At 46.4% G+C, this 13481-nt stretch overlaps 1 protein-coding gene across 1 annotated transcript; it reads right to left on the minus strand.

Annotated features, from left to right (window-relative positions):
* Positions 1-9408: 9408 nt before the first annotated feature.
* On the minus strand, positions 9409-12804 carry LOC123145638 (peroxidase 56). The gene is made up of 4 exons (XM_044565104.1): positions 12521-12804; positions 12088-12442; positions 10003-10127; positions 9409-9913 (listed from the first exon to the last, which is right to left on the minus strand). The coding sequence occupies exons 1-4, from the start codon at positions 12767-12769 to the stop codon at positions 9611-9613; spliced, it is 1032 nt and encodes a 343-aa protein (XP_044421039.1). The 5' UTR covers positions 12770-12804; the 3' UTR covers positions 9409-9610.
* Positions 12805-13481: the final 677 nt, after the last annotated feature.

Consider the following 13481-nt stretch of genomic DNA (forward strand, 5'->3'; position numbering starts at 1 on the left):
TGTATTATCTTGTTCATGCTATGATTGATCTGATAGTATCATGTTAATACTTGTTAACCTGTAATTGCCATGCTATTGTTTGTCTTGATTGCTTTGGTTGCTGTGAGCTTGCAAGTACATTCAATGTACTGACCTGGCGTGTCATGCCAGTTTGCAGGTCATGCCGGATATGATTGCTTGTTTGCCGTGGATCCCTTGTTTGCGCGCTAGGATAAGTGTTCAAGCCAGAGTCCCTGCGGAGTGGAGTTCATCACCGTCGTCGCTGTTCCGCTGCCAGTAGTCATTCCGTTGCGTCGTGTTGTTCTGCTGCTTGCATAGAGCAACCGTGGCAGGCGTAGATTGATCTAGGTTAGCACATTGTACCCACACCACGGAACCCATGGTCTCGCACTCCCATACGTGCGGACACGGAGTTCCGACAAAACCGATCTACTGGTGGTCTTGTTGACCATCAACACTTGATGCTCCTTCTTGATTTCTACCTCTGCAGCCTTTAACATTGCGAAGAGCTCGGGAATTGTCTTATCCATCCCTTGCATATTATAGTTCATCACGAAGCTCTTGTAGCTTGGTGGCAGTGATTGAAGAATTTTTTCAATGACACTATCATCTGGAAGATTAACTCCCAGTTGAATCAAGTGATTACTATACCCAGACATTTTGAGTATATGTTCACTGACAGAACTATTCTCCTCCATTTTGCAGCTGTAGAATTTATTGGAGACTTCATATCTCACAATCCGGGCATTTGCTTGAAATTTTAACTTCAACTCCTGGAACATCCCATATGCTCCATGACGTTCAAAAAGTCGTTGAAGTCCCGGTTCTAAGTCGTAAAGCATGGCACACTGAACTATTGAGTAGTCATCAGCTTTGCTCTGCCAGACGTTCTTAACGTCATCAGTAGCATCTGCAGCAGGCCTGGCACCCAGCGGTGCTTCCAGGACGTAATTCTTCTATGCAGCAATGAGGATAATCCTCAAGTTATGGACCCAGTCCGTGTAATTGCTACCATCATCTTTCAACTTTGCTTTCTCAAGGATCGCATTAAAATTCAGCGGAACAACAGCACAGGCCATCTATCTACAACAACATAGACAAGCAAAAAACTATCAGGTACTAAGTTCATGATAAATTTAAGTTCAATTAATCATATTACTTAAGAACTCCCACTTAGATAGACATCTCTCTTATCATATAAGTGATCACGTGATCCAAATCAACTAAACCATAACCGATCATCACGTGAAATGGAGTAGTTATCAATGGTGAACATCACTATGTTGATCATATCTACTATATGATTCACGTTCGACCTTTCGGTCTCAGTGTTCCGAGGCCATATCTGTATATGCTAGGCTCGTCAAGTTTAACCCGAGTATTCTGCGTGTGCAAAACTGGCTTGCACCCGTTGTATAAGAACGTTGAGCTTATCACACCCGATCATCACGTGGTGTCTCGGCACGACGAACTTTGGCAACGGTGCATACTCAGGGAGAACACTTGTACCTTGAAATTTTTAGTGAGAGATCATCTTATAATGCTACCGTCAATCAAAGCAGAATAAGATGCATAAAGGATAAACATCACATGCAATCAATATAAGTGATATGATATGGCCATCATCATCTTGGGCCTTTGATCTCCATCTCCAAAGCACCGTCATGATCACCATCGTCACCGGCGCGACACCTTGATCTCCATCGTAGCATCGTTGTCGTCTCACCAACTATTGCTTCTACGACTATCGCTACCGCTTAGTGATAAAGTAAAGCAATTACAGGGCGATTGCATTGCATACAATAAAGCGACAACCATATGGCTCCTGCCAGTTGCCGATAACTCGGTTACAAAACATGATCATCTCATACAATAAAATATAGCATCATGTCTTGACCATATCACATCACAACATGCCCTGCAAAAACAAGTTAGACGTCCTCTACTTTGTTGTTGCAAGTTTTATGTGGCTGCTACGGGCTGGGCAAGAACCGTTCTTACCTACGCATCAAAACCACAACAATATTTCGTCAAGTTAGTGTTGTTTTAACCTTCAACAAGGACTGGGTGTAGTCACACTCAGTTCAACTAAAGTTGGAGAAACTGACACCCGCCAGTCACCTGTGTGCAAAGCACGTCGGTAGAACTAGTCTCGCGTAAGCGTACGCGTAATGTCGGTCCGGGCCGCTTCATCCAACAATACCGCCGAACCAAAGTATGACATGCTGGTAAGAAGTATGACTTGTATCGCCCACAACTTACTTGTGTTCTACTCGTGCATATAACATCTATGCATAAACCTGGCTCTGATGCTACTGTTGGGGAACATAGTAATTTAAAAAAATTCCTACGCACACGTAAGGTCATGGTGATGCATAGAAACGGGAGAGCAGAGTGTCGTCTACGTACCCTCGTAGACCATAAGCAGAAGCGTTATGACAACGCGGTTGATGTAGTCGTACGTCTTCACGATCGACCGATCCCAGCACCGAAGTTACGGCACCTCCGCGGACTGCACACGTTCAGCTCGGCGACGTCCCACGAACTCACGATCCAGTAGAGCTTCGAGGGAGAGCTTCATCAGCACAATGGCGTGATGACGGTGATGATGAAGTTTACCAATGCAGGGCTTTGCCTAAGCACTGCTACGATATGCCCGAGGTGGATTATGGTGGAGGGGGGCACCGCACACGGCTAAGGGAGATCAATGATCAACTTGTGTGTCTATGGGGTGCCGCCCTCCCCCGTATATAAAGGAGTGGAGGAGGGGGAGGGCCGGCCCTCTCTATGGCATGCCCTAGGGGAGTCCTACTCCCACCGGGAGTAGGATTCCCCCCCTTCCAAGTTGGAGTAGGAGAGGGAAGGAATGGGAAGGAGGGAGGAAGGAAAGGGGGGCCGGTTGCCTTCCCAATTCGGATTGGCCTTGGGGGGGGGGGCGCCCCCTCCTTTTCTCCTTTCCCCTCTTTTCCACTAAGGCCCAGTAAGGCCCATATACCTCCCGGGGGGTTCCGGTAACCTCCCGGTGCTCCGGTATATTCCCGATCTCACCCGGAACCATTCCGATGTCCTAATATAGTCGTCCAATATATCGATCTTTATGTCTCGACCATTTCGAGACTCCTCGTCATGCCCGTGATCATATCCGGGACTCCGAACTACCTTGGTACATCAAAACACATAAACTCATAATACCCATCATCACCGAACGTTAAGCGTGCGGACCCTACGGGTTCGAGAACTATGTAGACATGACCGAGACACGTCTCCGGTCAATAACCAATAGCGGAACCTGGATGCTCATATTGGTTCCTATATATTATACGAAGATCTTTATCGGTCAAACCGCATAACAACATACGTTGTTCCCTTTGTCATCGGTATGTTACTTGCCCGAGATTCGATCGTCGGTATCTCAATACCTAGCTCAATCTCGTTACCGGCAAGTCTCTTTACTCGTTCCATAGTGCATCATCCCGTAACTAACTCATTAGTCACATTGCTTGCAAGGCTTATAGTGATGTGCATTACCGAGAGGGCCAGAGATACCTCTCCGACAATCGGAGTGACAAATCCTATTCTCGATCTATGCGAACTCAACGAACACCATCGGAGACACCTGTAGAGCACCTTTATAATCACCCAGTTACATTGTGACGTTTGGTAGCACACAAAGTGTTCCTCTGATATTCGGGAGTTGCATAATCTCATAGTCATAGGAACATGTATAAGTCATGGAGAAAGCAATAGCAGTAAACTAAACGATCAAGTGCTAAGCTAACGAAATGGGTCAAGTCAATCACATCATTCTCCTAATGATGTGATCCCGTTAATAAAATGAAAACTCATGTCTATGGCTACGAAACTCAACCATCTTTGATCAACGAGCTAGTCAAGTAGAGGCATACTAGTGACACTACGTTTGTCTATGTATTCACACATGTATTATGTTTCCGGTTAATACAATTCTAGCATGAATAATAAACATTTATCATGATATGAGGAAATAAATAATAACTTTATTATTGCCTCTAGGACATATTTCCTTCACAAACATGAGTTAATTGCACAAAACCACCACATTTGGGGCATCATTTGCAGAAAACCACGAGGTCACTAATTTTTTACAAAAACCATCGTGTATTCAGTATTTTTTTAAGCACTGATCGAGTGATTTAGGATGTTTAATCCCTTTCTGACAAGTGGGGCTGGATTGTCAGGAGCTGACTTGGCAAAACATTTACATACACCCCTTGGATCTAAAAAAATAAAAACCAATTGACCCCCTCTCGTGCACAACTGCCAGGAGCAGACTCGATGCTCGTTGTCCATGATGCCGGCCAGGATGGTGAAGGTTGCAGCCGTCTTCGCCCGCCTACCCCGGCTCACAGGCCTGCTTTCGTATCCGCTTCAAGCTCTATCGCCAAGCTCCAAAGATCGAGTGGATTGATCGAACCACCGAGCATCTACCACCCCAAACCACACGGACCTCGCCGCCGGCGCCTCCCTTTCCTCCGCAGGCCCACAACTTCAGCCCCCGTGGTTGCGCCGTCTCGGCCGGGACCAGGCCTTGAGAGAGCTGGCCCATGGAGGTGGTCACCATGGCCGGGTCGAGCAGGAGGCCATGGTCATCAGTACGGTCGCCTGACGCCTCCTTCGCCTCGTCCACGGGGGGGCGACGAGCTCAAAGTGCCTCACCCCTGCCCATGAGCAGCCGACAAACTCGCAGCGGCATCACATCCGACAAGTCTTCGATGGCAACTGGGCGCGTGCATCCACGGGAGCGAGCTCCTCCAACACAACAGATTACCCTAGGGACGCGCATGGAGGTTGGCCCCCATCCACGGCGTCGAGCGGCGCTGGGCGTCCCCGGCTCGCCGGCCGGTGTGAGCTGCTGTCCGTGAGGAGGGGGAGGGGTTGATTTCTTTTATTTTTAAGATCAAAGGGTGTATATGTAAATGTTTTGCCAAGTCAGTTCCCGACAATTCGGTCCCACTTGTCAGAAAGTGATTAAACGACCTAAATCACTTGATCAGTGCTTTTTGCAAAACATTTACTGAATGTGCGGTGTTTTTTGCTAAAAAATAGTGACCTCGTGGTTTTCTGCAAACGATGCCCCAAATGTGGTGGTTTTGTGCAATTAACTCGATTAACATCGGAGTTGTTGTGAAATTTTAGTGTATCGCATAAAATACTTTTTCATAAGAGTATTTTGTGGAGCGCAACTAAAATGTCATATAAAAAGACATTCCTCTATTTTAGGTGCACTTACACAAGAAGTTTCAAGCAAATCGTACAATGACCGTGGTTTGAGTTAGGTCTCTTCTTGGCGATTTTTCAAGCAATTGTAAGTTTGCCACTTACTCTAGTTTCTCTACTTTTATCAAGTTACTATTTACTATGCATTGTTGATACTTATAAAATATTATACTTCCTCCATTCCATAATGTAGTGCGTATAGACTTTTAAAAGTCCAACTTTGATCAAGTTTATAGAGAAAACTATTTATATCTACGATACCAAGCACATAAAATATGAAACTACATCTTATGATGAATCAAATGATATATGTTTGGCTTTTTAGATATAAATGACTTTCTCACAAACCTGATCAAACTTTGTTTCACTTTTCAACAACTCTATATGTACTACATTATGAAACGGAAGGAGTGTGTTTTACTGCTTTGTGAAAGTCCCCACGTCAACGCCAAGATTTTTTTTGTCATCGTTGTTTCGTTAAAATTCTAGATAATTATACGTTTCACATGGTTAGTGGCTAAGATATCTTAAACATGTGGGAAAAAATACGTATGCAATGCAATGCCCTTATGAAATGCATGTGATGTGCTTGTGTGTTGTGCTCTGTGCAAGTCTTGTGCTTTAGCAGCTTGGGGCTGCCCTGTATGTCATCACTGGCTGGCCAGACTGGACAACAGTGACAAGCCTGTGGTTAGTACAAGGTAGTTATCACTAAATGATTTTCAGCGATAAACATGTCATCAGTGACCCCTACCTATTGACCGATCAAAAGCGCGTGTGATACAAATTGGTTGGTCAATGCTGTTCGGTTCTTTACTAGTGTTACCTATACCCAACATGGGTTGTGGGCATTGGCAGACCTAGAGGGTGTGCCAAGTGTGCCGTCGCACGGCAAATTTGACAAATTTGACCTATAGACGAAATCAAATCACAGAATAAACTATCCGTGAAACTATTTCACGCGGCTGACCTTTTTGTGTGACGCCCGACACGAAGGCGCCACACTACACTGTGCACCGCCTCACAGTTAGGCGCTACACGGCCAGCGTCGCACCCGTGTGATCCGCAAATTACTAAGTCAGTGTGCAACGCCTGAGAGCTAGGCGCCACACTATACAGTGTCGCGCCTAGCTCCTAGGCGTTGCACTGGTGCAGCGCCTAGCTCCCAGGCGTTGCACTAGTGCAGCGCCTGAGAGCTAGGCGCCACGGGTCAGCCGCGTGAAATAGTTTCACGGACAGTTCATTCTGTGATTTGATTTCGTCTATAGGTCAAACTTGTCAAATTTACCCCGTGGCACACCCAGCATTTTGCTGATTTTTTCACTATATGCCATCTTTTCCTGATTCTGTTGGTTTTACAATACTAGAACTAATTCACTGGAGCTGTACACGTACATGCAAACCTAGCAAACCATAGAAGCAGCTTGACTGATTTTTCTACTTGCAGCACTACGTGTGTGTCCACCCAAAGACTCCTGTACATACATGAGCCCGCTAGAAGCTAAGCTAGATCAATTCCATCGATCAACTCAGACGGAAACTCTAGCGGCGACTCGTGTAGATTGCAAACAGAAAAATGAAAAAATTAGGACTCTTCGATCTAACACGTTATATTTTTAGACAACTTTGATCTATCAATTGATATTTTCAATGTTTGTTCCGGAAGTACAAAACACCTCGAACATAATAAAAATTACATCGAGGTCCATGGACCACCGAACGACCATTGCCGCCGCCAGAATGAGCCGTTGTCGCCACTCCCCTACCGGAGCCGGCATGGCCTTGTCGATGACATCCGAAAAGTCTTCGTGCACGTGCCCCTAAGGACCAGAGCCCCGGCGCCGTAGTGAACGAGCCGTCTTCGTGCACGTGCACGTGCCGCGAGAGGGAAAAAATCTAGGTATAACAATATTTGATATTTGCAATGTTGATCCACAAATTTTCTCCTGTATCCACCCACGTATAAATAGGGACCAGTCTACGGACACGAATGCGGGAGCTAGCCATCCAAACCTAATCCCTCGTCTCGACTGCTCGTCTGCATTTCGGACATCAACGCTCCCTGTGCTTCACTCCCCCTGGTTGCTCACCTTGTCGCCCGGTCCCTTCCCCTCCTTTCACCACTGGCCGTCCGCCCCGAAACGCTTGTCATTTTTTTGCGAGAAACTTCCAATCTATTAATTTTCAATCACGGCAGTACAAAAGAACAACAAAGGTAATAAAAATTAAAATCATGCCCGTGGACCATCTAGCGACGACTACAAGCACTAGAGCGAGCCGAAGGCGCGCCGCGGTCATCTCCCCTCCCTCATCGGAACCAGGCAAACCTTGTTGTAGTATACAGTCGCGAAGTCGTCATGCTAAGGCCCTATAGGACCAGCGCACCAGAGTAGCAACCATCGCCGTTGAAGAATGTCGTAGATGAGAAGGATCAAACATGTAAACACCTAAACAAAGACGAACAAAGACCGGATCCAAATAGATCCACCGAAGACCAGCACCGACCGAATCCCACAAGATCCGTCCGCCCTGAAACGCTTGCCATTGACCAGCTGGATGAATGGATCACCCGCATCAGCCGCCCGCAAGCCCGTGGACGAATGCAATGTAATTTTCACCGTTTTGTTGCAATTGTAGGACTCTTACTTCTTGTTTTGTTGTACTTGCATAACTCAAGACAAAGAGGATTGGTAGTATTATGTCCATTTTGTTGAGAACATGAGGTCACAATAAAGAAGGTTACAGCTGAAGGGCAAACCAAAGTTATTCTTGTGTATCTTTCATGTAAAACTATTTGTATTGTACTTTCTCAAATTTGAAATTATTTTCTGAAACATAATACTGTGAGACTTGATTGAGCTATTTGTGTTATTCTTTTGCCGTATATGATATGACACTTGGATTAGGCAGATTTTTTAAAAAAAATTGTGCACACCCTCCATTGTTTTCCTGGGTCCGTCACTGGTTGTGGGTAACGTGTTTGGCAACTAGTTGAGGAGCATTGGTGAAAAAGTTTTCTTCGCATATCCTTAGGAGCGGCCGCCTTATATGTTGAGCTATCTAGCTTTCAAGGAATGATGTTTTTTAACAAACGGAACTACTGGACGGATGATACTATATGCCTGACGTTGAGACGATGGACAATCTGATGGGTGTGCTTCACTTTGTTATAATGGTTTGATTTGCCACATCGTGCAAACATCGGCTGAAAAGGATCGTGTGTATAGCAACACTCTTTAACAAAACAATGTTTCATCTTTCGTGCAGGTTATCCATTTATGTACGAAGTGAATCCGTACTTGATCTATCGTGCAGAGGTCAAAGGATAGAGAGCTTTTTGCGATTACCTTCACCAAATTCGAGCATATGACCTGGAGATTTTCTTCCACCATGGATGTCGATGTAGTCTCTGGACAAGACATCCTTGATCAGCAAAATTTCAGGTGATACTGGGCTTTAGGTGCTCCCACGATATGAGCTCCCACGAGCCGTTGGATTTGAGATCGAAGGGGAATTGGTTGAACTCCTATAAATTTGCAGAAAGCCCTCTAGAAATATGATATTTATGCGTAAATCTACGAGCTCGGCTATGACCCTAACCCTCGGATTTCAGATCCAACGGCTCGCGGGAGCTCGTATAATGGGGGCACCTAAGGCTCTGTATCACGTTATACTCACTTATCCTTGATCCTAGGCGGATTCTTGTTATTGTTTCATAACAAACTATGTATTTTCTTTCTTTTCAACTTGTGGGTTGTGTATATGAGGTCGGACATTCACTTAGTACGTACAGTTGTATCACCTCGATATGATGACTGGATGAAAAATCCCTTTTTCCGTTAGACCAACATGTTTTTTCTTTCTTTTGAAATAGGCTTTCGTCATGCTTTATAGATAAAGCAACGGCCCATACAACCAGCATCCAAACATCTTATCAAGAGCGACGGCTGGGGCAACAACACAATCATGCCCAATAAAACATAAAAGAAATAGGGGGAAAAGCCTTCTAGTGGCAGCCGCCAAGCGGCGCTACGGGGACGACAGTCGACGCCACTGTAGCCAGAAACATATCCATCTTCGAGGCTGAGACGATCGCAGTCACGCTGCATAGGATGTTCATATGCCGCAGCAATATAGTAGTGATCTAAACACTCTTATATTTTTTTTACGGAGGGAGTACACCCTATAATACTTTCTTTCATTTTAATTTCTTATAAAATAATTATTTAGTAGTTTTACACACAGCTCCCGGATCATCAAGACACTCGTTACAGTGTGCCTGAATGTTCCAGACACTGTGATACATACCACGTCAGCAATTCATCGACACACGTACACATGCATCTTCCGGTATCTAGGAGTTGACGACGTTGCACTTGTTCCTGATCTGGCCGCTGGCGCCGGTGAGGACGCCGATCTGGCCCATGCGCTTGATGGAGTTCTTGAAGTGGTCGAAGAAGACGCCGTTGTCCTGCAGCTTGTCGACGAGCGCGGCGGCGCGGGAGTTGGTGAGCAGCGTGGCATCGGAGGTGAACATCCCCTGCCGCGCCTTGAGGTTGACGAAGTAGTGGCTGTCGAAGGAGGTGCTGCTGCCGGGGTCCATGGGCACCACCGTCGTGTTGTCGTTCGGGGCCTGCAGGTTACGCCTGCACTGCCCCTGCAGCCCGCACACATAAAATGTCATGTAATGAAGATATGGTTACTTACTTAGGATGGTAGGTGCTGATTAGTAGGAGTAGTGCGTACCTGGAGGAACTTGGCGTAGGGAGGGTTGAGGGAGGGGTCAGTGTCGGTGGGGTTGTTCTTGCCCGTGAAGTTGAAGAGCCTGGAGCTGAAGAGGTTGCAGTTGCCTATTCCGATGGTGTGTCCGCCTAGAGTATGGTCACATGTTCAGTAAGTACTATTTTCGTCCAATAATATAAGAGCGTTTTTACACCATACTAAGGGAGTACTTCTTATTACTAGCATTAAAAAAAACGGAAGCTTTTAATCTGCTACATAAACACATCTATGCTAAGTAAAACTTTTATGCATACTCTAACCCTTCCCACCAGCACTCACTAGTGACTGGCTTTTCTACACCCTGTTTCTCTGTTCCGTACCTCTTCCGCGTGACCGTTCATTCCCAAACGGCCACATTGGATTCAACAGTACCAACTGCTAGGAAAGAAGCTCCATCTACAAAAATTTGGAAGCAACCTCCCAATATGGATCGTCCTCTGATCAGTAGCCCAGTGTTGTTGTTACCGAACTATGTGGTCTTGTCGCCTTCATGAAATCATTTCAGCCAGCTAAGAAGAGTACTAGGCGCAACCGCTCTCGTGATCGTTCAACGTTCTCCTTCACTTCCCTTTTTCTTCGTGACTGAGGGCTTGTTTAGGACTGCTCCGCTTCATCAAAATCAGTTTCGCTCCAATAAATTCACTTTGCAGCAGTTTCAAGCAGAAGTTGTAGCACTACCAAAGATAATGTTTGGCTTCCATCTAGCTCCAGCTTCAAGAATGTGAAATTTGGTGGAAAGGATCTATTTAGTTGGTTGAGGGCAGAGAAATGAAGGGGTATCCACTTACTGGTGGCAGTGGTGGGTAATTTCCACCCAACTCCAGCTTCTAGAGTTTTTTGAAGCATCCCCTGAGGAGCTTCATAAAAAACTAGGAGTTATACCCCAGATTCTAGTTTTTTGCGGAGCAGCATATCGTGGAGCTACCCCTGTTTGGTTTGTGTTTTCCGGAGCAGAGTTGAATTTTAAAGAGCAGAACAGTCCCAAACAGGCCCTGAATGTGACTTTTCTACCCCATCCACTAGAATTCTTCTAAGCTAATAAGATAGCCTCAAGTAGGGTGCACCATCTTTGGCATGTGCATGCAGGTGATATCTGTACTGGATTTTCCGTTGATAAAAATCGATCAAGTCACAACAACCTTCTTACTAGTACTGACGAGTACTTCATGCTGATAGCCACACAAGGAACACCGTGGTGCTTTAACACCCTATATATATATACTACTTGAAGTGTGGGAATCTCACGATGGCACGGTGGATCATATTTGGAAATCCCCACTGTTACACGTCATGAGGAAAATTCACGATGCTCCAACGACCTCGTCTAGCAACTGTAAAACCTCTACTAACTTGTCAACACAGTTCTACAAATAGGTGACGTGCATTGCTAGCAGCACACACCTATCATCATTAAGGAATCCGTGATTTATGCCGGGTGGCAAGCCGACACGTCTTTCAGTTGCAATCAATCAATCGATCAAATTTGATTGGAGAGCTACGCTGCCTGCAACACAGCTGACCGTCGATGGTACGTACGAGAGGTATGGCCGTATGGGAGAAAGAAAAAGGAAAACAATTCCTGGAGAAACGGATCGGCCACCGACGGCTTCGTCCGCTTTCCAGTGGAGCTAGCAAGCAGTCATTGTCAAACACTGTGGTGATATTAATTAGTCGTCGTGTTGCATGCAACTGCACATGATGTGTCACAAGGCATGTCCTCTTTTTGGCACAAGAACAAATTTCAGTAATAAACACTAAGCTTAGCACTACACGTACTTTATTATTCTATAAAAAACACTATACGTACTTTCGTGAACAACAACAAGAGATGGGCAGTACTTCCTATTTTTTCCGTTCTTTTCGTACTATTAGGAGACGATCGAGCAAGCAAATGCACGCATGATCATTTATGGCCAGCAGCTGCATGTGCCAATGCATGGTCGTGTTGTACGTACGCACGTATACTACCTCTCCGTCATTTTTGTATACACGCCTAAAATGATCGATGCATCTACGTTAACAACCATGGCATGTGGATGTGGTACGCACCAGAGAGGACGACGAGGTCCTGGAGGCCGAGGCCCTTGCCGGAGAAGTTGGTGAGGAGAATGTCGAAGGTGGAGGACGGCGCCGGGATCTCGTTTAACGCCTGCGTGTCGCTGGACACGGTGCCGTCCCGCCGCCCCGTCTCCACCTCCCACAGCTTCTTCCCGTACTGGAACGACACCGAGTCCCGCGCCGCCAGCGCCACTATGTCGGCGCACGAGACCACCCCCGGGCACGCCCGCTCCAGCGCCGCCTTCACCTCGTCGATGACCTCGAACCCGGCCAGCGACAGGTTCGGCGGCGCATCCTTCTCCGCCGTGTTGGTCGGCGAGTCCAGAAGCACCGACGCATCGCACCCCTACACCCAAAGAAACATGTAAATCGGTGGCAACGACCTTGAAAACAAACCAGCGCAGACACTGAAGAATGTGTGTACCCTGACGAAGCAGTCGTGGAAGAACATGCGGAGGAACTTGGCGGCGAGCTCGCGGTTGCCGGCGACGTGCTTCCACACCACCTTCTGCGCGATGTCCTCCGCCTGCGGGCAGCTCTTCTTGTAGAAGCCCTTCTTCAGCCCGGCCGCCTGCGCCGCCGCAATGCTAGCGCTGCCGGCGACGACCAGTGCCACGGCCACCAGGCACACCATGCCCTTCATCATGTTATTACCTAGGCTACCTCCGAACATATGGTCTTTGGTGAGTTGACGAACGAGACCTCTAGCCAGCAAGCTGTATATATAGCTCCCTCCTCTCTAGCTAACTTTATGTGATTCGGTGAAGACGTGCGCATCACACATGACACATGCATATACCTGTATTACTTAGTATAGTACCATCGCTTATACGACAAATATATACTTGTCTAAGGGCATCTCCAACGGCAACCCATGAATTTCCTCCCGCATCCGTCCGCGGACATGGATGCAGGAGGACGCCATCCTACCGTAGCCTCATATATTTCAAACTCTTTTTTAACGAACATGATGAAATTCATGCAAACAAGGCCGGATTTCATATAAACATGACGGATTTTATACAAATCGGTGAAAATGGTTCAACTAAAAAGCTAAAACTATGTGCACATACGGTCGCGCGGAGCTTCACTTCCACGACACGGATACACTACACTAGTCTACGGCCGGCCGCGGCGGATCGCTTTGTCTTCCCACTGTACAGCAGCCCGCTAACCGGACTGCTGGGAGTCCCCGAGGCATATTCTTTATGTCAATTTGGTGAAGACATACGCATCACACATGACACATGCATATACCTGTATTACTTAGTATAGTACCATCGCTTACACGGCAACTACATACTTGCCTAATTAAGATAGCAAACACACCTCATTAACGATGATTCTAGATGGTAACATGGTATGCATCTCCCATGCATCATCTG

The sequence above is a fragment of the Triticum aestivum genome, chromosome 6D, assembly GCF_018294505.1.
Source record: "Triticum aestivum cultivar Chinese Spring chromosome 6D, IWGSC CS RefSeq v2.1, whole genome shotgun sequence".
Lineage (NCBI taxonomy): Eukaryota > Viridiplantae > Streptophyta > Magnoliopsida > Poales > Poaceae > Triticum > Triticum aestivum.